The sequence below is a fragment of the Halyomorpha halys genome, unplaced genomic scaffold (assembly GCF_000696795.3).
Source record: "Halyomorpha halys isolate HHAL.00 unplaced genomic scaffold, Hhal_1.1 Scaffold560.1, whole genome shotgun sequence".
NCBI classification, from domain to species: Eukaryota; Metazoa; Arthropoda; class Insecta; order Hemiptera; family Pentatomidae; genus Halyomorpha; species Halyomorpha halys.
The window spans coordinates 350231-374341 of record NW_027105487.1 but is presented as its reverse complement, the minus strand read 5'-3'; the positions used below and the strand labels follow the sequence as shown (position 1 = coordinate 374341).

Here is a 24111-nt window from a genome sequence, read left to right as displayed (position 1 = left end):
ATTCTCAAGAGTATATAAAATAAAATGAAAATTCATCAGATGTAAATGACAGATATATATTCAGACGATTTGACTAAATTTTAGCATTTATTCTCTGACTTCCCTCCTGTTATAGGCTATAAAAATAATATAAATGAATTTATAAAATCCTTAACTACGTATATTAGTTTGGAGAGATTGAAAATATTTTTTTTTCAATGTGGAAATATGTTATTTAATTAATTTATTTATCAATTATAGTGATTAATAAAATATTGAATTAATCATTTACTTGGTCGTTATGTTTTACTACGATATGGTAGGTGCCGATAGAAGGGTAACAGAAGTAAACAAGTGAGGTGGTATTAATAGAGGAGAATGTATAAAAATGATTGAGACATTAGTGGCGGGCGGGGTGAAGATGATAGGCTAGGTGGTAATAGTGCTTCGGTTATTATACCCGCGCTGGGTGGTCCGTTTTATTAGCCTCAAATGGAGGGATAATTTAAAACTGTTTTCGGCCCCTTCATGCTTTTTTTTTTCTCTTTTTCAGCTATGTTTCTCACACGGCGTCTTTGGAAATAGTCCCTCATTTGGGTGCCGCCTCCACATCATCTCTTCATCACCGACTTTTTTCTTACCACTTTTTTTTATAGGCAGCCACTGAGGAAGAGGTGTCATGCCGGTACACCTTTGTGTGTGCCAGTCCGATGTGATGTGTTAATAACTCGATAAGCTTTAATTTGCCAAATTAACGGTCCCGAATAAAATAATAATAAATAAATATGATGTTCTTACGCAAATGAAAATGATGAAATATGTGGAAAATAGCGGTAATGCAATTAATTCATTATCATGCTGATTAAATTTAATGACCAATTTCAGTATGTTAAATAATTTCTTTAAAAAAAAAAAATTAAATAGGATTATTAAATTTGAAGAAAAAAAAACATAGAATATTAGTTCACTTCGAACATAGAGCCACTTCGCTTGATGTACATGTCTATGTTCGAGGATTTTGAATTAAAAAGTCATCGAAAATTTCGCAGAGTTTCAAAATAACTTCTCTGTATAGGTTTGAAAGAGAATAATTAGGATTTTTTCTATCTCTACAAAATTTCCAATCAATCAGTTTTAAATCTCTCTTTACGATTATTTATTTTAGGTATTTGTTCGTTTTGCTCTTATTTTCCAGTCATTTCAGCATACAAAGATCTATTATTCTTAGTACAGCTTGTCCATTTGCATGATAATGTAATCCTCCAGATTCCATGACATTTAAAACTGTTATATACAGATAAGCCATCGTTTGTATTTTAAATCCAAGTCATCAAAGCTGCAATATATGAAATAAAGTTTTATGAAGTGTAGAAGCTCCTCACAATCAATTACTAATGAGAATATAGAAAATCCGTCATGTTTGGTACCCAAGAAGTCCATCATATTTAAAAAAAAACAAACGTTTTAAGCAAAACGAGGAAAGGCCTTATTTGGGACCATTTACGATTCGGATAGCTGTTCAAAATACTGCGCCAGGTTTAATCTTAACGTCTAATCATGTTAATTGACTATTTTAATTTCATATTCTGAATGAAAAGAGTTCAAATGCTTCCAGAAAAATTACAGTTTCTTGATCGCTCTGTTTAATCAGCTAATCCAATCAACCTATTTTAAGTTCGATTTTGACTTTAAAACTAGATAGAGGATATCTCTGATTGCAATAGTGATTCTAAAAGAGGGAAAGAGGCGAGATGAGGTCCAGCACTTAGGAATAGATAAATCTGTCCTTATCTTAAGTGGGAGCCCTGAACACATGGCCCTCAGCAGATGGTCCCTTGGATGGTGCCCGATCTACGGCTAATAACACCGATAATAGTGATAGCCAGGTAGAAGCTCCCTTCTTCCTTCTTCTTACAATCACTCCCAGCCACCGGGCTTTTCTTTGTAACCGGTTGTTTCTGGATAACAATAAGTATTTTGAGAAGCTGGTGTTTTGCTAGTCATTGTAAAAGGTTTCCTAATACCCACTCAATTCAGCGAGTTCATTAGATATTATTGGACATTAACGGGAATCTTACTTTATTGTAATCTGGCTATTATAATAGGAGAAGGTGGTAGTATGAAGGTGGTAATATGAAGCTCCTCGATATTCCGGTCAGAACTGTAATTTGCAATGGAACTTCTCGTTTTCCTACTACTGCTCTCCACCAAGCTTTAAATGCCTACATGCTTATTACGAAGTAAGTTGAGTCACGATATTTTCTAAATTTATTTCAAGTTAATCAATCATTTTTGTAAGCTAAGTTGGATTAATTACCATAAACTGTATAATGTAGCTGTTTATTATTATTATTATTATTTTATGTTTTTGTATCATTGCTGTGGACTGGTCCACTTAATATTTCAATAGAATGCAATTTTTATTTCTTCTCATTCGCAACCAGTGGAATAGATTTTTTCAAAACGTCGATCTTGGAAATATATAACCTTTCTTCCACAATATATTGCTTGTATTATTTCAAATATTATTTTCATTTGTGCAACTTATATGATAGCTAAATAGACATTGGAAATGAAAATAAAAAGTTATTTTTTTAATTATGAGAGATAGTTGACCGTGGATGATGAATGAGGAGAAGATGGTTTGGGGGTGCGGTCAATGAAAAACACAAATAAGTTCGATTAACCTATTTTATGTGTAAAATTATTCTGTTTATACTTTCTTTTTTCTTTTTTTATTTTTCTATACTTACTGTGGTTGTTATCTTGTTCTGTTTTTAACCCTGAAGAAGGCTAGAAACTCTAGCTGAAGCGTTGGAACAGTAAAAATAGGTTAATCGAAGTTATTTTTTTAATTCAATTAAAAATAAAAAATTAATAATTTGTAGCAATTAAGTAATTATGTACTATAATTTTTTTTTTTTTATTTTACTTAAGACGTAAGGGTCTAAAAAAAACCTAAAAACCAAAAAATAGCCTCCAATATACTTGCACAATTAGTTAATTTTTAAACCCAACAGGAGAACTTCATTCACTAAAAAACAAAATGAGGTTAATTAAAATCACATTTCATTATAAAATAATGCTGAAGCCTGGATTTTCTATTTCAGAACAGTTCATAAAGTGAATTTATATATAAAATTCTCCTACCAAGGAATACAAATAGAATTCCGCTGTAATCGAACACTACAGATATTTTATTATTCAGTACCAAAGATATCCAAAAGCGATCAAACAACATTTCTGCTTACAATGTTTTCGTGTCAACAATCAAGCTAACCGATCAAAAGATAAATCTAATGGATAATTGAATCGGATAACGAGAACGCTGACATCGGCATGTTGCTGCCCGGCTTCTGATGCTCGCAGTCACTTCAGCTGAAAAGGTCATACGCGAAAGTGTTCTGAACCCTTCATTTTTTTCTTAAATGTGGCCGGCCGAGACGTGAATAGGCTGCTGCAAGTTGTGGCATCTTCGAAAGGTCACATGCTTCCGCTCCTATCTCCCTAGTTGCCATAAAACTTGACTATTTTCGTTCTATCCATATCAGGCGACCCTCTGCTTTATACGGAAGATGTCGCTGTGTTCCCTTTTCTTAAACATCTATATATAGTTAGAATCATTTCGAAAACAAGAAGCTATTAATAAAATTTTCGATAGCGAAGATTTTTTTTTAATTTTACAAGGATTTAACAAAGAGTTAAAACACACTTTTTCTATATCAAAAGTAGATTAAGTTTCAAACTAATCAACGTGAGAAATAATTGTTAATTTTTATAAACAATTGTAACGATTCTCTCAATTTCATGACCAAATAATGGATTGTTAAGTAATTGCTAATATAAAGTGCTTATAAATCATTCAGCTGTCCGAATTTTCTTCCGAATCAGAGCAATTAGACTCAATGAAAACATTTTTTATTCATCATAATTATGAATAACTGCATATATTAGAATATTTTTGTTAAAATGATTTTTTTTTTTTAAAGAGAAGAAATTTTTGATATTGTTTAAAGAAATATATTTTCAGTTGTGAAGAAATAATAACTACGTCCTGGTCATTCATTGTGACGAGGAGGGTTATAGACAGGGTACCATCATCTAACTGTGGTAAAGCGTCAAATTTTAATTTCGTGGGTTCGCCACAGAAATAAAAGTGTCTCCCTAATATTTTGAATGGTCTCACAATAAATGTAAAAATGGAACATTCCAGAAATACGAATACAAAATCCCTTAAAATGTCAGAACTTTGTATGAAAAAGTGACATAAAAATATAAATATAAACACAAAAAACAAAAAATCATTATTATCATTGTAGGCCTGTTATGTTATAAATTGCTATGACTGACGTCATAAAACACTGGGGTAATTAGAAAACTTTAAAAACCTTGCGCAATATTGAAAAACAAAATCTTTCCTGAAAAATTGAGACATTCCTATAGCAATTGAGAAAATATTGTATTATGTTAGTCAATATGCCTTTTACTTACAATCAATACGCCGTTTACTTAAATCCTCGGGTCTGATCTCTGGTTTAATTACTTTAAATATGATTAATTTTTAAAAATATAAATAAAAATATGAGGTTTTGAGAGATATGACATAGGAGGCCTCAGTGTGCGCCTTTAGGAATCCGACCTCGACGGGTTGGAATTTATTTCGCGACCGACCTGCGGAATAAATCTTGACCTTCTCCCTTTGTCTATAATTGATTGGTAACCTGTAGGACAACCAACCCTTATATATCTCGGAAATGGCCATGTAGTGAAAAAAATGGAATAAATGACTGACTATATATTTGGTGTGGCTTAATTAGTTTTTAAATAAGAACCTAACGTTACCCTACGTGAGTATAAACCTATAAACCTATAAACCTACGTGAGTAGGGATTTCATGATTTTATCAGTGCTTTTTCTGCTATGAATCTCTATTCTTCCTTCTCGGACTAGGACAGTTCGATGACAACTCGGACCAGGTGGTCCGAGAGATAAAGAGACTAACGGCAGAACGAAACAAGGGTGAGATATTTGTTAGAAAAAGTGAAGCGAGCTCGATGATATCTCGGGTTACAGCTTGGGGGGGGGGCAGCTGGCTGGGGGGAAGCATTGTGCCACCGTTGGAGCTAATCCACTCTGATCAGATATCCCGGTTTGCAGCTATTACACAGCCATTACAACCATTGTGTCCTGCAGGGGGCTTCCTCTGTCTGGACCAGTTGACCTTAATGTCGGCATTTATCAACGGTCCGGTTGTTCATGACTGAATTTTACATAAGCTACTTTGGCTAATCTATTCTTTAGAGTTACACCGGGACATCTTTACAGAGAAAACTCTATCAGAGATGAAAATACAAGATAAAAAATTGTGGAATATATATTTTTCTCTCTAATCGCTCTTTATCCCTGCTCCTATCACAAGAACACGGTTGGTACCTTGGCACATGAACTTTCACAACAACAAACGACCCCAAATTTAACAGGTACTTCCACTGTTATGAAAAAAAAATACTATAAATAATATTTGAAAATAAATATTAAATCTAAGGAAACCAGGTATAGAAAAACAAGTCGAAATTCATTGCTTTATTTAACAATTTTTTAATTTATAAAAATACAGTTTTTGTTGCTTATTCCATAAAACCGATCTAATAAAAAAAGGGGTGGAGAATTTCATCTTATAAAAGTAAAAACAATAAATTAATAAAAATAAAGCTTTCCCATTTTTTATGTGAGCTTTATTACCAATACAATAAAGCTTAATTACAATATAAACTCCAACGAAAAAATAGTGATAAATTGTGAATAGAAAATAGTGATAGATCTGTTCGGTTAAAAAAAATTAAATCGTGGACAAGATTGAATTCCATACTGTTATTTTCAAAATGGAGTGATATTTTCTAACGAGGGTATCCTTATATCTTCTGGAATTAAAAGTTTAGCTGCAGTTTAGTTATTTTAATCAAGAGGGCTCCGATGAAATTATTAGACAAGACCACTGATTTACTAAATAAGTCATATCAATCGAATATAGTGTTTTTGGATTGGCAGAATGTCCTATTAGTTAAAACTCCTATTTTCTTCCAGTTTATCAAAATGCATACTTCGGCTTTCCCACTCCATTTAAATCTCGAAGACCAGGAGTGGACAAGCTGGAATCAGGGACGGAGCATTGCCCCACCCTGGCCGAGAGGTCATCCGAAATATGTACAACTCATTGTTTTCCTGAGGATGAATGGCGCCTGTGTTGGTGAGCTAGCAACGTCATCCAGTTCTAGCGGTTGCCACACCTCGACAAATAGGCTACAATTTGTCCGTCCGATCCCGATCTGGACAGGTGTACTCAAGCACAAACAGAACTGAAGGCGGGTGACTCACGAAGGATAGCTATCGATATAAAAAAGGAAACAATGGTAATGACCAAACTTCAAGGTTAATAAAGTTCATCATTCGAGGAAATTTTACAAATGGGGCACAACTGTTCCTCGCATACAGCAATAGCGGTGCAGATGTAAGATAGCTTTTGTTATCCATTTCTAATTCAACTTAGACACGGCATTAAAGCCGATCAGATAGGGCTGTAAAAGCTATTAGCTTTGGGGAGTAGCGAATGAATTACTATACTTATACAGCTCTACGGCTATAATAAATAGTGATTTTCCGTATACAAAAATAAATATCAGGCTACACCTAAGCTTATAAACTGCTTAATTAAGGCCTTTATAGGCGCATATGACCTTCAGACAGCCTATAAACAAATGTTCTATTCGAGGAATTCAATTTTTATAATTTTACAATGGTCCTAGCTGTATTTTTATAAGTTGATTATTAACTATCTCTGAAGGCAGTGAGCTGTTGAGTCTACGTACAGGTGTTACCTCTTATCGGATCACGCCTTGCATTAGCATATCGGAAGTGTAGTAAATCACCATCATTTACACAACCGATTATTTACATATAAATCTTATTGAGGTCGGGTAAACACGGGCTTTTATGTAATACCAGACACGAGACCTTCTAAAATTGAAACCAAATTTAGAAAGTGAATGTTTGGAAATTCAGACATTTTTAATTAATATTTGTGCAACTTCTGAGTACATGCTTCTGTCCGGATTTACCTCTGGAAGACAGCTGCTTTACAATCCCCTTTGTCTGGTAACTAAAGGAATCTAAATGACACAAAACAAAGAATTTTCTTACCTCGGTCTACTATCTTGCCGAAGAGATTCTTCCCTCTGAGGAAGTTCCTGGTGGAGCAGTTCCACCTCCTGTTCCTGAACTGGTACTGGCACTCTTGGATAGCCTGGTTGGCGCCTTTGATAATGGCCAGGATGACTCCCGGGTTCTCCCGGACTAGCCTCCTCTGCTTCCTCCTGAGGGAAGATTGAGCTGTAGGGTCCATGTAGACCATTGTGGGTGACATCGGTACCAGGTTATTGGGCTCCCCTGCCTTGGCAATACCCCTGAAACACCAGTCCCTTTAGTACTGGTCAGGTCCGCTGGGACCTTCTATTCTCCTTTAGGTTACAACAAGTATAATAATAATAAAAAAGGGAAAGTGTTGTCTGTCTACACCCAGGCATCTGGCGGTGCCCACTTTTTATACTTACTGTTATAGGAGACGTGCACAATACGATTTTTTGTTTTACTACCTCCAATTACTTTTGTTTTACTAAGTCGAAGGATAATCAACACGTCCATTAGAAAAAACATTTAAACAAAAAATAATATTTTTAGAAAAGGGAAAAAATAGGGAAGATATGCTGCTTTTAACATATAATAAGCCATGTTAGCCGTGGCTAGTTTGAGCCTAATGTACAAACGGACGTAATAGACCAATTGAATAATCCTGATTCATATGAGGACTGCACAAGACTGTTTTGAGGAACACTGCATCAATCTGTCTCTTATGACATTTATTTTACGGTGTTGTCCATCCTAAAAACGTATTGTGCACACGACTTTGTTTAAGTTGACAAAAAGACTTGAAAAAGAATCGGAAGTTCATACTAAAATTACTGTCTAAAGAACTTGGACAAGCATGATTTCTTTCCTGTTGTTTTCATAATAAATACGTATATTTCTATGGATATATTTTTTTTTAATTTTAGAACGGTGTGTTTTCTTGCGAAATTAAAACAGAGTTAACATTAATCTATTGTTCATAAAGAACTGGAGTGATTTATTATTTGCCGAAGACTGTGAGAAGAGACAGAGGCCGATTAGAGATAGGACTGACTTGGACCCCGAACTGACAATGAGCCGGAGGATTGTTACAGTTAATGGTTTCCGATTGTCTCTCACCTTTTGTCTTGACAATAACTAAAACCAAACCACCACCACTGCGTGTGGTCCTATATCTCATTTTCATTCGTCCGAGTTGTTCCTTGTTTTTTTGTTATTTTTTTCTCAATCATTAATGAACTTTTCAAGCACTAATTCTTCTACCATAGTTCTCCGATCTACATGACAGATGTAACTATTACTGGAATGTATGACAGCTTTCAGGCGTGCTAGTAAGAATTTATAGAACTTAATTTCATTCATCCAATTTCATCCAATTTCACCCTATTAATGATATTTATGGATTATATTTATATAATATTATTATATGGAGAAATGCTAATGAAGGCCTACAAAAAAAAGTAATTAACATAATAATAATTTATTCCCTTTATTTATACTTTTTTAGGGGCAAATAGTTTTGCTTTATGTTTTTAGCTACAATACATTTTATTATTAGTATGACTTATATTATAATTCAAATCCATTAAAAAAAAAAAACTCAATGTTGAAAAAATGTATTCTTAATTTTATGGTGACAATACTCTTCTGAGCCGTAAAATGATTCATTTTTTTTATATATTCATTATTCTTATATATACTTTCGTTTCATTTATTATTAATTCATTGAGATAGTGAAAGAAGACGTGATAATTTTCAGGCACTTTAACTACCCGATTAGTTTAAATGTATCAGACATGATTACCAAAAAAAACATTTAAAAAACAGTATTTATTTTAAAAAATGATACTCAGTCCAATGAGTTCAAGATAAAGACATCCCATACTTTCAATAAATGAAGAAATTAAGAATCAATAAAGCTGCGGAGTTAAAGTGGGTCCCAGTTTTTGTCGAAAGCATTAAGTCATTTCTCTGCATCACATGCCTCATGCAAGCCGCCTTTTTTATAATGTAAACAGCTTTGCTAATCGTCTTCGCTTTAAAAATTTAGATACGTCGTTTAAGTGTTAATCATTAATTGGTTTATGCGATTTTTTCAGCCTTTTTACGCACATAGTGTCAATGGTCGTCGAAATAAAACAATGATTTCAAAAGCGTTTTCGAGTGTTTTAAGATCATTCAATTATGCTCTCATAAATATTTTCAAGTGTTTTAGTTTTTTGTATTTTTGTTTTTAGAATACTGGCTGAAACATTAGGAATCTTATGACTCCGTGTCATAGGTTTAGAAAGTAACTGTATTATTGATGATATGTTTATAGTAATATATTTTTATCACTTTAATAAATTTCAATGAATATAAATACATCAAATTTAGTATTTAAATTAAATATTATATCCTCCTAAGTTTTATTGAAAAGAAAACAAGATTTGTTTCACTATGAAATAAATAGTAAAATATTTTATACTTATAAGCACATTCCTCTTTAATTAAAACGTAAGAAAACCCAGTGCGGGAAAACCAGAAGGATTTTCCGGAGAATCTAGACAGAGCCTTCACTGGCCTCGGCTGCAAAATATCAAAAATATAGAATTGCAATATTCTAAGAGAGTTATTTTTAGCACCATCCCATAAAGATAATCTACGGCTCCGCACTTGTTTGATCATCAATATGTAATATAGTACGTTATGTGTTGAATTGTAATAACTATCTGTTTGTTTAATCTATATTAAACTGCTGAAGTGAGATATGCTATCTCAGATCTGCTTTAATGGAATTTTGCTTTTTTCAGTCATGAATTGGCGAAGCGCTTATTGATTAATTATTTATTGGTATTTGAGAAATTTAAGGCATCGATTTGGAATCTTAATGTAATAACCCAAAAAATTGAAAACTATATCAAATAAGGGACTATAAGCCTGTGGTAAAACCAATGATCCTATATTCTGTTGCAAGGGCAATCCAGACGAGTTTGAAAAAGCTCCTCAGGATTGAAAGGAGAGAAGTAAGTAGGATTTACGGTCCAAGAGATTGAAACTTCGCACCAAGATGAACGAAAGGTTAGTAGATCTTGAAGAAACTATAGCAAAAAGAAAACTGAGACTCAATAAAGTAATGTTCTGAATGAATCCAGAAAAAAAAGAAATCTTGATAAAGTGTTCAATGAAATATCAGAGGATTATTGTAGTTCTAGTAGCAAATGACGAAAGAACACAAGAGAATAGGAATCTACACAGCAGAAGATAACCAATTATAAACCAATTTAAGCAAAGTTTCAAGGAAAAGAAAAAAATAGTTGTAGGAAACAAGACGAGTAGAAGAGAAAAAGACCCAACACTCTGAAAGTATCAAGGAGACAAGAGAAAGAATGAAAGATAAAAAGGAAATGAAGTGATGCATTGTCCTTAGTTTTGCACGGTCCATAGGTAAAAAAAAATCTATAAAAGGCTCTTAGTCAACAGGTTGTAACTAGGCTAAAATCGTTTATAATAAAACGTTTTTATTAAAATATCAAATATTAATGTGAAAAATATAATGCAATCAACAGAGGCTGTTCCCAGACGCAACTGCGACATCGTTAGAAGGTGAAGCACATGCAGATTACTGAAGTACATGCAGATCCGACATTCCTATTATCGAACGACGTCAACAGTTTAAACGATCATACCATTCATGGCTGTATTAACTCAGTTATATAACACTAACGAGGATTGACTCAATGAGAGACTCAGTGTATACCGAACGGAAAGCTGTTATTAACGTCCTTCATAGTAGCATAGATGGTAGCACACACCCACCTCTCATAATGTCAGACCATTTTGCTAAAACAACAAGGCCAGAGAAATCCATTAATTCAGAACATGTCTACACTACAGGCTTCAGTCCATGTATCTGCATGAGTGATCTCTTCAAATGAGTCTTTACTCCAAGAGCCCAAACGAGTATCAGATTGTCATGCAATTGTGTCATTTTACGTGGGTAAGGAGATTCCTTCATTATTTCCTAATCTGTGTTCCACTAAGCTTATAAAGTTCTATTGCAGAAACATGAAGTAAAAGATGGATACACAAACTTTTAATCATGTTTAGAGAAAATACGGTCTTCATCGTCATATCTCAATTTATATGTCTGAGCATCTGTTTCAACTGAATATAGATATCATCCAAAGAGATTGAAATTAGTATGTAATAGATTTATGAATGTGAATTGGAGAGAATATAGTATCCTAAATTAATAATTAGTTAGTCTTGCTTAGTACCAAAAATAATACAATGAGAATTTTGGTATAAACATAATATATATAGAACAAGTATATATTTGGTAGAACTAAGAAAAATTTATGATAAATTTGCAGAGTAGTATCATCAGAACTATTCACCATTTCTTCTTCTTTAAAAATAAAAAAAAAACTCGTAGAAAGACAGTAAGAAAATGAGAAAAATATAACTTCTAATTTCATAGTTTTATTATGTTTTTAAAGTTTACGTTTCGAAGAATTATTCACTATTACACATTTTATGTCACAATAAAGTAATAAATATATCATTACTCTAGTATATATTCAATAATATTTTATCATTTTGTTTTGACCTTAAAGGAATCAACGTACGCTATTACCACAACTAGTGACCCAGCCCGAATAAGCATAAGATTTGATCTCATCTAACCTAAATCTCATTAACAGTATTTTTCAATGTTTTGAAGTACTTTATAAAATTTTTAAAAAATGTCTTGATATAAATAACAAAATCTATTTCCATTAATAAGTTTAATGCGGGATATATTTATAGATCTTTTTATTTATCTAATAAAATAGAAATTATAGAGAAAAACCCATAACAAGTAAAAATATATAATAAGAAAAAATTAATTAACAAGAAATATGATGACCACAGAGTCTGCTCCTTTTTTCCTAAAACATTAATGAAAATAAACAATCAAAATAATTACTTTAGACAGACTATTTGGAGCTGGTAATTGCTTTTAATGGTCTCAACCGTTGCTACTCTGATATCTGAATTCGTTTTTACTACCCCAAGCTAACTAGGATAATAATGTATTAAAAAAGGTTTTTTATTAATAACGATTGTTTTCTAAAAACTACTTCCATCAATGCTCTCGGAACTAAACTGTCAATTTCCTGTAAAAATAAATAACATACATATGTATTTATTTTATTAATCTACAATGGTATTCTGTACAAAGTTTTTTATAATACAAATGATTCCTTCATTATATGGCGTGTGAAGTGGTTGGTTATCAATCAACAAAATATTTTCCACGTTTAACTATGTCCATAATCAATAGATTCTATTATTTAATAAGGAATGTTTTTGTACCATGTTTCTTCAATAATCTAAAAAAAAATATATACTTTTTAAAGACAATAAATAAAAACCGTTGCCTTCTTTAATTAAGTTTTAAAATAAATGCAAGTAATAATTGTATGCTTAGTTGATCAAGAAATGGACTAAATTGTTTAATATATTTCAGATTATGAGATATTGTATTTATTATTTTTACTTGAAACAGCAAATTCCTTCAAATATATTCTACATTTACCAAACAACAATTCAATCCTGATTTTAACTTTAAACCTCATCTTCTAGTTCCTAGAGTCCTTCGAGGAGTAGGCATTGAAACTCCATTATTACATGGATTCATGGATAAGAGATGATTAATATAAACTTCGATTCACAGTTAAACCGAATGTATGGTATTCTATAGAATATCATCAAGTATATAACTTATAAAAGATCAGATAGGATATTATTTTGTACCAATATCCACTTTTAAATTAAATAAAATGAGGTTAATTGGGTGATTATTAACAATATCTGAAAGCAGATAAAATTTGTTATTTGTTAAATCTATATATAAATATTTATTTATTCTTGTTTTTGGAATGTTTAGTTGTTAAATTCCTGTTTCGTCCATCTTCCTTTGAACGACAGTTAGATATACTGATAACCCTATCTTTATTCATTTTCTTTTTTTTAATTTATTTATACAGTTCTTGCATTCTATTATTATTATATTTATTTATGGCTATAAAAGGAGAAATGACAAAGACGGAGAAGAGAGAAGAGAATATAATAGCGAGGCCCGGTAGCCCCATTGTCTGTTAGATGACTCTGGTTAATTTTAATTAATGCCGCTACCCTAGGGAGCCTGACGCGGCCAACTAGTTTATGTCCTTATTGAATGCTAATCCTTCCGGATAAATCCCCTCCGGGAACCCTATAAAGTTACAAATACTCTCTCCGGCCTTTGCTGTCTCGTCTAAAGGACAATTTGTAAACTCCTAACGTCCCGATTAAGTCCTACCCATATTCGACTGACCATATGGATATCACATTTGCAATAAAATACACTCTATGGGAACGCGAGATGCCATTATTCCCAAGAAAAAGTTGTATTGATCCCTACAATATGTAACTGTTTGGGATGGGATAAGTATGTGTTTATTTTTACATAAATAAATATATACGTATGTACAACAATAAAATAAAAACAGGGAAATTCAATATTAAGAATCCTGGAAATAAACAAAATACTGTATTCAACGTTTTAATTTGTTAAAAGGTTTTAAATAAGAAAATAATCACATTTAGTTGTAATGGTTGTTTAAATTAGTCATCCCCATTTTACTCATAGATAAATTTGAATATATATGAATTTATTCCCCAGACAGTTTTGAAATCAATACTTCCAACAATTATTTATACATATAATATTTTGATAGCATCATCTATAACTTTTTTTGTTCTCGATTCATTTTTCTGTATTAGGAGGTCAAGGAGTCAAGGAGTTTTGGTACATAAAATGTACTAAAACCAAGGCGAAGGTGCTAAAGCGTGAACTCATATAATGAAGAGAGTATTGGGATGTGGCTTATCAATGAACATGACAAAATAAATATAGATAATTTTATTTATTGATTATTACTATTATGCTTTAAAAAAAATTCAACGAAACGCAAGAGCTCATAATAACAAACAATATAAATAAAAAATAAAAAAATTTTCTATATTCTCCCGATAACTATATCTTCTTATAATATATAATCAAAAAATCACGAGAAAGTAAATATAATAGAACTCTATTAAAAGGTTACGTATTTCGTATTTAATTTCCTTAAACATAATTTCATAAATCTTTTTTTGTGACACTTCTATTTTTATAAATACTTTTATTAGTACAGTTCAACGAAGACGTTATATGCGGAAAACAATGTAAATACAATTTGCATAATAACAATTTTATTTTATTTAAATTTTATAAAATGATATCTGGTACATTAAAATATTTTAATGTCCATATCTAATCTGAAATGAATGAGCTTTTCACTGACTTTCAATAAAGTGAATAAATACAAGATAAAAACGAAATATGATTAAAAAATTAAGTTTTGTTACTGAATACATATCTTTCAATAAATGTCTATATTAGAGATTATTAAATTATACCATCATAAAATTAGTACAAAGCATCGAAGTGCATAATTGTTCAATAATATCACCAACCTATATGAACTGTAAAATATATATATATATATACACATTTAATTTTTCCACGTTATAATTATCAAGATTTATTTCCTACAATTCGAGCTATCTTTTTTTGTCATTTTAACCAACTAAATGTTATTATTAAAATACATGATATTTTTTTATCATTTTGTCTATCTTTGGATAATATCCAAATATTGATTATTTCTTTAACAATTTTTTTAAACTAATTTCATACAATTACATGAAAGTAAAGATAATTTCATTAAGATATAAACATTTTACTTGAAATCATAAAAATAATAATAGCTTTCCAAAATCCAGTTTAAATATTATTTATCTCTAGATATTGTATGTTACTATGGAAAATATTTTCTAATGTAAAAAGAATAAGCATAATAGTGTAAAATATTTATATAAGAGATTTAATTGAAAGTTATACAACCATATGATTTCCTTTTGAAATTGTTTTTTCAAAGTATATTTGTGGGCGGTGTAATAGGTATATTGGCTATTTATGATAACCGTTAAAATGTAATTCCAGCTTCTCAATAATTGTTAAACTGTACGTACTAGCGATCATATATAAAAATTTGGATAAAACACTAATTCTATAGGACTTTTAAATTTAATCATTGAATTTATTAGAATAATTTTGCCGTCAGAATTAAAAATTTTAAGTGAAATATAAAAGCTTGCTGGATTGCATAATAATTTTTTAAAAAATATATACCTAAATGTAGAATGCAGTTAAGCTGGTCTAAATGCAAGAGCCTTTATGGTGTGACAACTATTCCTTATACGCCGGTTTAACCTTGTCCTTATCAAAGCTGTATTCTAGCGGTAACTAATTAATTTAAACCATATCCGTAATACTATATTTACACAAGCTTAGATAACCATGTATTATTTTATTATCTGTTTGATATCCTAGACAGCTTTAAACTTGCCCAATATATTTTGATATAAGAATATTTTTACTATACAGTCGGTACAAATGTTTTGGTATATGAATAGTTTGATATCCAAATCCTACTTAGTTGTAAAATTAAAATACATTGCAACTGATTAAATTTTCAATATAGATTTATAATATTTCAGATCAATGGATAAGATTTTTTCATTAATATTAATTAGTGCAAAAATAATTTCTACTTTTACAACGAATTTTGTTCTCATCGTATTACACGCACATTAAGCATATTTCTTTATTCATATTAACTTTGATTTCATTTTTTTACATGACACTATGAATATTTAAATACAATTCAACCATATTGTTCTTGTGACCAATCTATCAGATTTTTGTTCTTAAAATCTAATTAATAACCTTATAATGCAGCTTCTTCATTATACTTATACAATTTTTTTAAAAATAACTTATAACTTCTTTAAACAAATATCACAATAATTTGTTGCACGAACATGCCTTAAAACGAAATTGTTTAATATATGAGAAGTACAAACTTATTTTAGTTCTACTACTGGAGTGTATCGTCTAAACACGCAACCCACAAAACAAGTTTTGAAGTTCTCCGCCGTGGACCGTCTTAGCCGTCGCAGTAGCCTATATTAGCTGTATTTTAGAGCTAAATCAAATAATTACTTTACATAAAATTAATTAATTTATAGTTCAATATATTATTAATGTTATAATTATCATTGCTTCCAATACAATGCAATGCCGGTAAGATTGCGATTTAATTATTATTTTATTGGTGGAATTAGTTGACAGTTATTTAAATATTCTATTTTATTTAAAAGTGAATTTAATTAATATTAATGTAATTTAAAAATATTAATGTTGTCATTACTCTGATTCTGTTATCATTGTCCATTATAAATTTTCTTATATTCACCATTCATTGTTAAGTATGTTTTTATAACTTATTTCCAACTTGTATTAATTAATTCTCTGTTACTTAGCTATTTCATCTTTAACAAATAATTGTTTATATCTTATTTATTCAATACTCATTTATAAGATTTGCTCTCTTATCTATTTTATTTATGTTATAATTAATAGCCTTTATGGCGGCTGACATGACTGAACTGAAACATTGTCAAATCTAATAAAAACAAAATTAGAATAAAATAGATGGGCCCTGGTTATTTTCTCCGAAATAATTATTGATTTATTACTAGTTTTATAAGTTTACAGTGTCTTAAAGGACAAATCTGCTTTATTTCTAGGGTATCTATTGTTTTAAACCTTCTTGTTATTATAACACAATTTTAACATTAGTTATGATAAAACCATTAAACAAATAATGATTAATTTATAATATAAAATGCTTAAACAGACATAATAATGTAGAAACTTTTATCTACTCACGCACAATAATAGAAGAAATATTTAGCAAATAATTTCATTTACCTTTTTTAAAAAAAAAAAGTTACATTAAAAATAATTGAAAATCAATTAATGTAATAATGAATATTTTTACGCATACAATTTTTTTTTAATTTATAAATATTATTGGTTTTAAAAATAATATTCAATAAAGATATTTTATTGATCATGAGATCTTGGAACCTGGATATATGATCAGCATGATCATATCTATCAATCAACCGAAAGCGGCTACAACAATTGATGAGTTAATGAATTTTTCTGAAGTGATAAATGAATCTTGTAGAATGAAGAATTAATTTACTGAATAAGAAGCTTAATTTACGATGTATTAGAAACCCCAGATAAAGGAAAGAGTAATTGAATTTAAATTACAACATTGAATTCAAATAGAATATTTAAATTCAGTGTTACAAATTATTAGGAATAATTTATTGAGATTTCTAGCAATAATTCTTGAAATAATATTATCGGTGTTATAAAATGTAGAATATTATTCGACCATCATACATTTAATCTCGACAGCGATAAATAAAATGTATTCCACATAGAGATTCAAATTTTTATAATATTTAACCGTAAATAAGCATCATTTGGATTAAACAAAACAAAAATTAATAATTTAATGATGACAATAATTCAACCTAAAAGTATATTATTAAAATGTACCATTTAAATTCATATAATTTATTCTACGTATTATCGCATGATAATTGTGACAACATTTTTCTATGAATAAGAAGAAAAATTATATAATCAGTGATAATGTAAGCTAACTTAGGTATCAAAAATTAAACGTGTATTTTTGTTAAAAACACAGATTCACGACTTTTACCCTCACTATGTATATCACATAAATGTAAGCGAAAATAAAATAAATTAGCTTTATATTTATATTATCAGATTATTTCATGATCATAAAAAATAATTTTTAGTTTGTTATTAAACATTTTAGTTCTTATTATTTTAGTTTATCATTAAAAATATAATAATGCAGTTTTAAATAAAAATAATAATGAATAATACAATAAACAAAACTATAAACCACCAATATAACTGAGAGGATGCAATTGTTATTATTTTTAAAAAATATTATTAAAAGAAACCGATAAATAATTTATGTATGACAGCACTAAATACAGTATTATATGATAAATAGATATATAACGAATTTTTCCTTTTAAATGGTATAAATTGAAATATCTAAATTAATAATTTTCAAAATGAAATTATATTATGTGAAATTTAACATCAGTACTAAAATCACATTATTATTCTAAAATATTGTCATTCCTAGAATGACAATACAAGGAAACTGTGTGATAGATGAATTAGGTATCAAGTGAAACTGGTCACCTTAAAAGTTGGCGAAAATGAAAGTGATGACGATTTTCTCAAAACGTTTTTAGCTTTTAAAATATTCGTTATTTTTTATTTATATATTTTTTTTACTATTTAATAGATTTATTATCCGATTTTAAATGATAATTATTTTGCTTTAGATGTCAATTTTAATCATATTTGGTTAACTGCTGTAAGGTAATTCTTATCATTACATGCAAGGAATGTAATAATGATTTGAATTGTATTAAGCATTCTAAATTACTGGAAAACCTCCAAAGAAAATCATCTAGTAATTATTTTTATCAACATCTTTTTCCTCAGGTCTTACGTATTTTCACTCTTTTTCCCAATAATTCCTTTTTTTTATTTTTCTTTGTTTTAATCACCTTTAATTCAGAAAAAAATAATAAATCTTTCTAGTTCATTTTGTTTAAATATCTTCATTACGATTTACGTAGAATTTTTTGGTTCATTCAAAAAAACAGTATTTATTAAAACTACTGATGATTGATACCAGTTATAATTAATTACAACATGAATATTATGTAAATGTCATTTCATGACTAGTTTTCTATACGTTATAAAGAAAATTCGGAAGTACATATAAAATGACACTGCAAGTGAACTAATATGACCTATTTATTTTCATAGTTTTCATCAGTTATCAATATATACTACATATCAATGTAAATAAAATGGCAAGATAAGCTTCTCTGACAGGTGGAAATTTTAAGCAATATACTTCCTTTCTGACAGGTTTTCGTGTAATACTTAGTGTAGACAGACAGAACAAATGGGAGGACTTAAAATATACATCTCTACTTACCACCAGTTGCTTCCACGACCGCGACCTGGACGTGCCCGACTCTGAACGTGGGCGAGGGTGCCGAGGGCGAGAAGGCCGGCGAGCACCACGAGTGGCGACCACATCTTACCATAACACCCGGCACTCACTAAGCTAACTCTGAGGGATAGCTCCCTCCACCACCGGTCTGTCCGGAGGGCGTGGTCAACCTCCACCAATCCTGTGCCAGGCTCCGCCCACCTCCCTCCCTCTTCTAGCTGCACCTAGAGGACACCTCACTCATAATCTTCAACTTTTAAGTTTCTTTTTTGTCAATTTCATTTTTTTTTTACTTATATATATATTGCATTCACTAATAAATTATAAATTGTTTGTTTTTATTCATTTATTTTTTACCATAATCTTATTTTCATTAAATCAATGTATAAAGTAATTAACTCAAAAAGTATAATGGTTATTAGAACGATTTGCTTGACGATTGATTCTAAATACAACAGAATTGCAAAGAACAGATATAAAAATTAAGAACTCCCCTAATAACATCTTTTCACCCAACTATATTATACATTTTGAGGTGGATTTTAGAACCTGATTAATATAATATTCCCATATCTATTGACATTATCTTTAAAAACTTGGCGAGTGTAAATATTAAATAAACCTAAATTAATTGTTCATGTCTTCCAAACCTAATTAATATTAATTAACTCAATTCTAAAATGTCCTTTTTGCAGTTACCTTACAACTGTGAATAATAGTACATGTTCTTAAAATTTCATGTCGCTTGAATGTATATGCAATAATTTCTTACAGGGATGATATGCATGAAAAGAAAAAACTGGTTTTATAGTTGCTTGACAGAAGCAACCATGGTAATAAATTTATTTTAAAAATAAGATATTTATTTGTCCACATTAACAACTGAGTGATTCCGTAGTATGCTTTAATATCTTGATGTTTGTGTCAGAGAAAATCCACTAACCTTCTTTATGATAAAAAAATTAAGAAAAGTAAAAACAGAATTGCTTCTGTATATCAAAGAGCACATCTTCGCCTCATAAATCCATTTTTATTTGTTATTAAAAACTCCATACTCCATGCTTTTCAATGTTATATTTTTGGTCATGCGCAATTTTTTTTCTGTACTTTTATTTACATTATTTTGTCAATTTGAGTTTCTTCTCCTCAAATGATAAAGAAAAGAAAGCAATATACACATATGAGAATTCTATTTTATAGAACAGGATATTTTAACTTATTAAAATTCCGCTCTTGAGATATGATGGGAAAAACTTAAACTTTACTTTTTTTTTGCTAAATTGACATTAATTGGTACCTTTTTTAATTCTCAGTATTTTTGAAATACTGAAATCTTATTTACTTTATATACATTTCTTAACGAATATTTTCATTTTTTAAGATCTTCAAATTTAGAAGGTGACGTACCTAATAACCACTTTTTCTTTAGTCTCTATTATCTCAGGCAAACTGACAAAGAAAATATAAAATGTAATATTATTATACTTTATAGTATTACACGGAATGGTTTCAATCTTATTTTATAATGGTTTAACTCTGTACCAACATCCAAACTTTATCTATTATCATTCGTTTATAATAATGAATTTTAGAAATCCCTTTATTCATACAGACCTGATTTGACCTAAAAATATAATTTTGAATTTTAATAAGATTTGAACAATTAAGAATACATAAGAATTCAACTGATATTTTTTTCATTTTTTTAATCTTTAATTTATTTATAAGCCAAAACCAAACACAATTTATGAAGATAAAATTGGCGTTTAATAACATACAATTAAATAATAATATTGTCATTATAAAATAAAATGAGTTAATGAAGTTAGTTCTTTATTTATATGATATTCGTGCAATGGTTATAAATCTTTTATAAGACTAAGTATTGATTATATGAATACAATGTTATATAAAACCTTATCAATATATATAAATTTTATATATGTTAGTTTCTTTTTATTTATAATTTAACACCTGTCAACAACAACAGTGCTGACAACGTGTGTGTGTTTAATGTTCAATACAGCATGTCAGGCATGAAGAAGACCGTATCTAACCCAAGCGTGACTCCTCTTGTCCTGATGGTAAACAATGGCTCTATTAAAAAGGTCCCTCATCCAGCTCCTTTTTAGCCTTCTGATGGTGTTATCGGGCCTATGATTGAAGATCATAGGTTGTCAAAATGTAGTTGTAGTTCCAAATACAGCATCGTAAGGTGGGCTATCTGATCATATACGACAAGTTATGGAAGACGAGTATTTGCTTTTGAATCGTAGGTGATTTTAGCGTTATGAATCTAATACTCCCTTCGGCAGTACATATACTATGTAATCTGGCACATACATATATCTGGTATTGGTACTAATAGGTACTGGATTCACCAGTTGAATACATTTGTGTAGTCTCTTTTCAATGGTAAATTTGATGTGGATCATTGGCCAATTTCTTGAAAAATCAATCTTAAATTTGAGATTTTGTATCCTATTCTAAAACTCTTAAACTACTCATTTCTCAGGCGATAATTATAAAATATATTTATAATATACATATAATATGTTTCATTTAAATTTACTTTCTTTCTATTCAAATGATCCAAATATTTACTTCAGGCTAGGTATTCTTTCGCCTTAGCAGGCTCCTACTTACAAACTGTAAAGATCTTATAATTATCTAATTATCGATTATATTGACTTAATATCTAGTCAATGTCCCAACATGGGTCTTTCTCAACATGTGGTTACAAATTTAATTTAATTGTAACCACTTGTTTTATTTAATGATAATGCTCAACAGGTCACCAACAATACAAATAAACCTCCTCATTGCTTAAGTTGCTATAAATTCAATATTTTGGTCATATAAAACGCATTTGTATTAGATAGAACTATAATGCCATATTAAATTATGCAAACTATTATTTAAAAATTGGGTGAATCGTAAATTAAAAGTTTTCCGTAAAGGAGGGTTAACAAACTTGTATTTGGTTTCAATTAATGAATTTTTTGTAGGTATAAAAATATACCAACTTATTTGAAGACGCAACAATCCATTATTTTATCTAGGCCTCTAGCTTCCTCTACTAGTTGGCTCTATGTACCTTGTGCTACAGTAAATAAAAAATTGTCTTATTCAGTCCATTAACTTATTACACCTTGTTACTTTATATGAGACAAAATATATCTAATAAAGAAAGCGCCTGTTGGTTTGAGTGGTTTTCAAGAACTTTCTTATGACTACTACAGGCGCCACATGTATACATTACCGCAAAACAAACAATCCTCAAGACTCAAATTAAAACTAAAAATATAGTACGTTCAATGAATACAAAATAATATTTTTGGCATTAGTAATATTCTTCTTGGAAAATTAAAGTACAACGCCTCAAAATAAAACGGCTAAGAAATTTTAGAACGTAAGAATTCAAGGCCAACTTGTGTTAGTGAGTGGTTCCTCAATTACTGCTCGCGTTCCGAAGATGATATATATTTTTCTCTTACTTCTTATTCTCATAACTCTTAGATAGTATCCTACTATTAAATTAAAACTTCTGTTTTGACATTATAAATCAAATTAAGAGAACAATTTTCATTGAACTACCTAATGCATTACACTGCAATCAATGACATGAATGGTGACATCAGAGATAGACACATCAAATCCTATCCCATCTCCGTCAGCAATTTGAATAATTACAGTCGTGCAATTCATGAATTGAAGTGTCATTGACACTTTATTGCGATGATTTCATGAATGGTATGAGATTTTATCAAAAATTGTTGAATTGGATTAGTCAGAGAGTGATTTCATGAAAATAGTTCATTTTAACAAAATTTAATATAGTACTTTAGTTTGTGCTAAAGGGATAAGTGAATGAATTAGCAGGTAAAGACATTATTTAATAATGTGATGTAGTAAATTTTAAATTATATATATATAATTTATATATATATACATATATGCATACATGACAATATTTCATAATAGAATGGTATTTTGTACTGAATGGAAGTTTTTTTCACCTACATATATATATATATATATAGAGAGAGAGAGAGAGAGTAGTAAAAGACATAATTTATTTAATAGCGTGATGTTGTAAATTTTAAATTATATGTGCATACATGAAAATCTTTCATAATAAAAATAGTTGTATTTGACAAAATAAAGTAAATATAGATTATAAGTGCAGCCCTCAACCCTTAATTCTTGACAAGGGTCCGATATTTTATTCAGCAATCCTCCCTCATCGATTCCTAAGCTTCTATGTATTTTTAAACTTTTATGTATTTTTAAAATTTCATTAAAATGATAAAAGGTAAATTTTAAAAATCTTTTGTTCCCTCTCTTAAATACTAAATGAAGGCTGATTTCACTTCTGGTCGGTCCTGTCACTTCAGTTGTATGTCTTTTTAGAGAGTTTATTTTGTACAAAATTAGGCCGCAATAATCTTATCCACTTCCTTCATCATCCTTGCAGGTATGATTTGCCTATTAATTTTTTTTTATTTGTGCAATCCATATTTCACATGTAATCAAAATGAAAAATTATTAGTTTCATAAATTTTTTAAAATCAATATGTAAGAGAAAAAAATATAGTTCACTCATCACAATTAATTTATCACATAGGAAGACTTATGGTGAACTAAACATTTTCTAATTTAATATATTTATTAATTAATTTTTGAGACTGATTATTATTAATTATGACGCAAATTCAAATGATCTAATCTACTCTCAAAAAAGTTTAATTGGGTATTTTAATTCTTCAACATTTCGGCCCTTAGGCCATTATCAAGGAGACAACCTAAACATTGTTTTCATATTATTTCTAATATATAAAATTTATAATCGGATGCATAATTGGTGTTGTTTGATAGACTCCAATTATATTTTATG

The 24111-nt window shown here is 29.7% G+C and overlaps 1 protein-coding gene across 2 annotated transcripts in view; it reads right to left on the bottom strand.

The window, feature by feature from the left end:
* wg (wingless) overlaps nt 1–24111 on the bottom strand; it is an 87480-nt gene that overhangs the window by 23327 nt on the left and 40042 nt on the right. The window contains exons 2-3 of one of the 2 annotated variants that reach the window (XM_014426234.2): nt 19197–19438; nt 7177–7454 (exon numbers count right to left, since the gene is read on the bottom strand). In XM_014426234.2, the coding sequence (XP_014281720.1) occupies nt 7177–7454; nt 19197–19300 (382 nt within the window). In that variant the 5' untranslated portion in view covers nt 19301–19438. The remainder of the gene's footprint in view (nt 1–7176; nt 7455–19196; nt 19439–24111) is intronic. The other variant, XM_014426235.2, reaches the window with a different exon arrangement.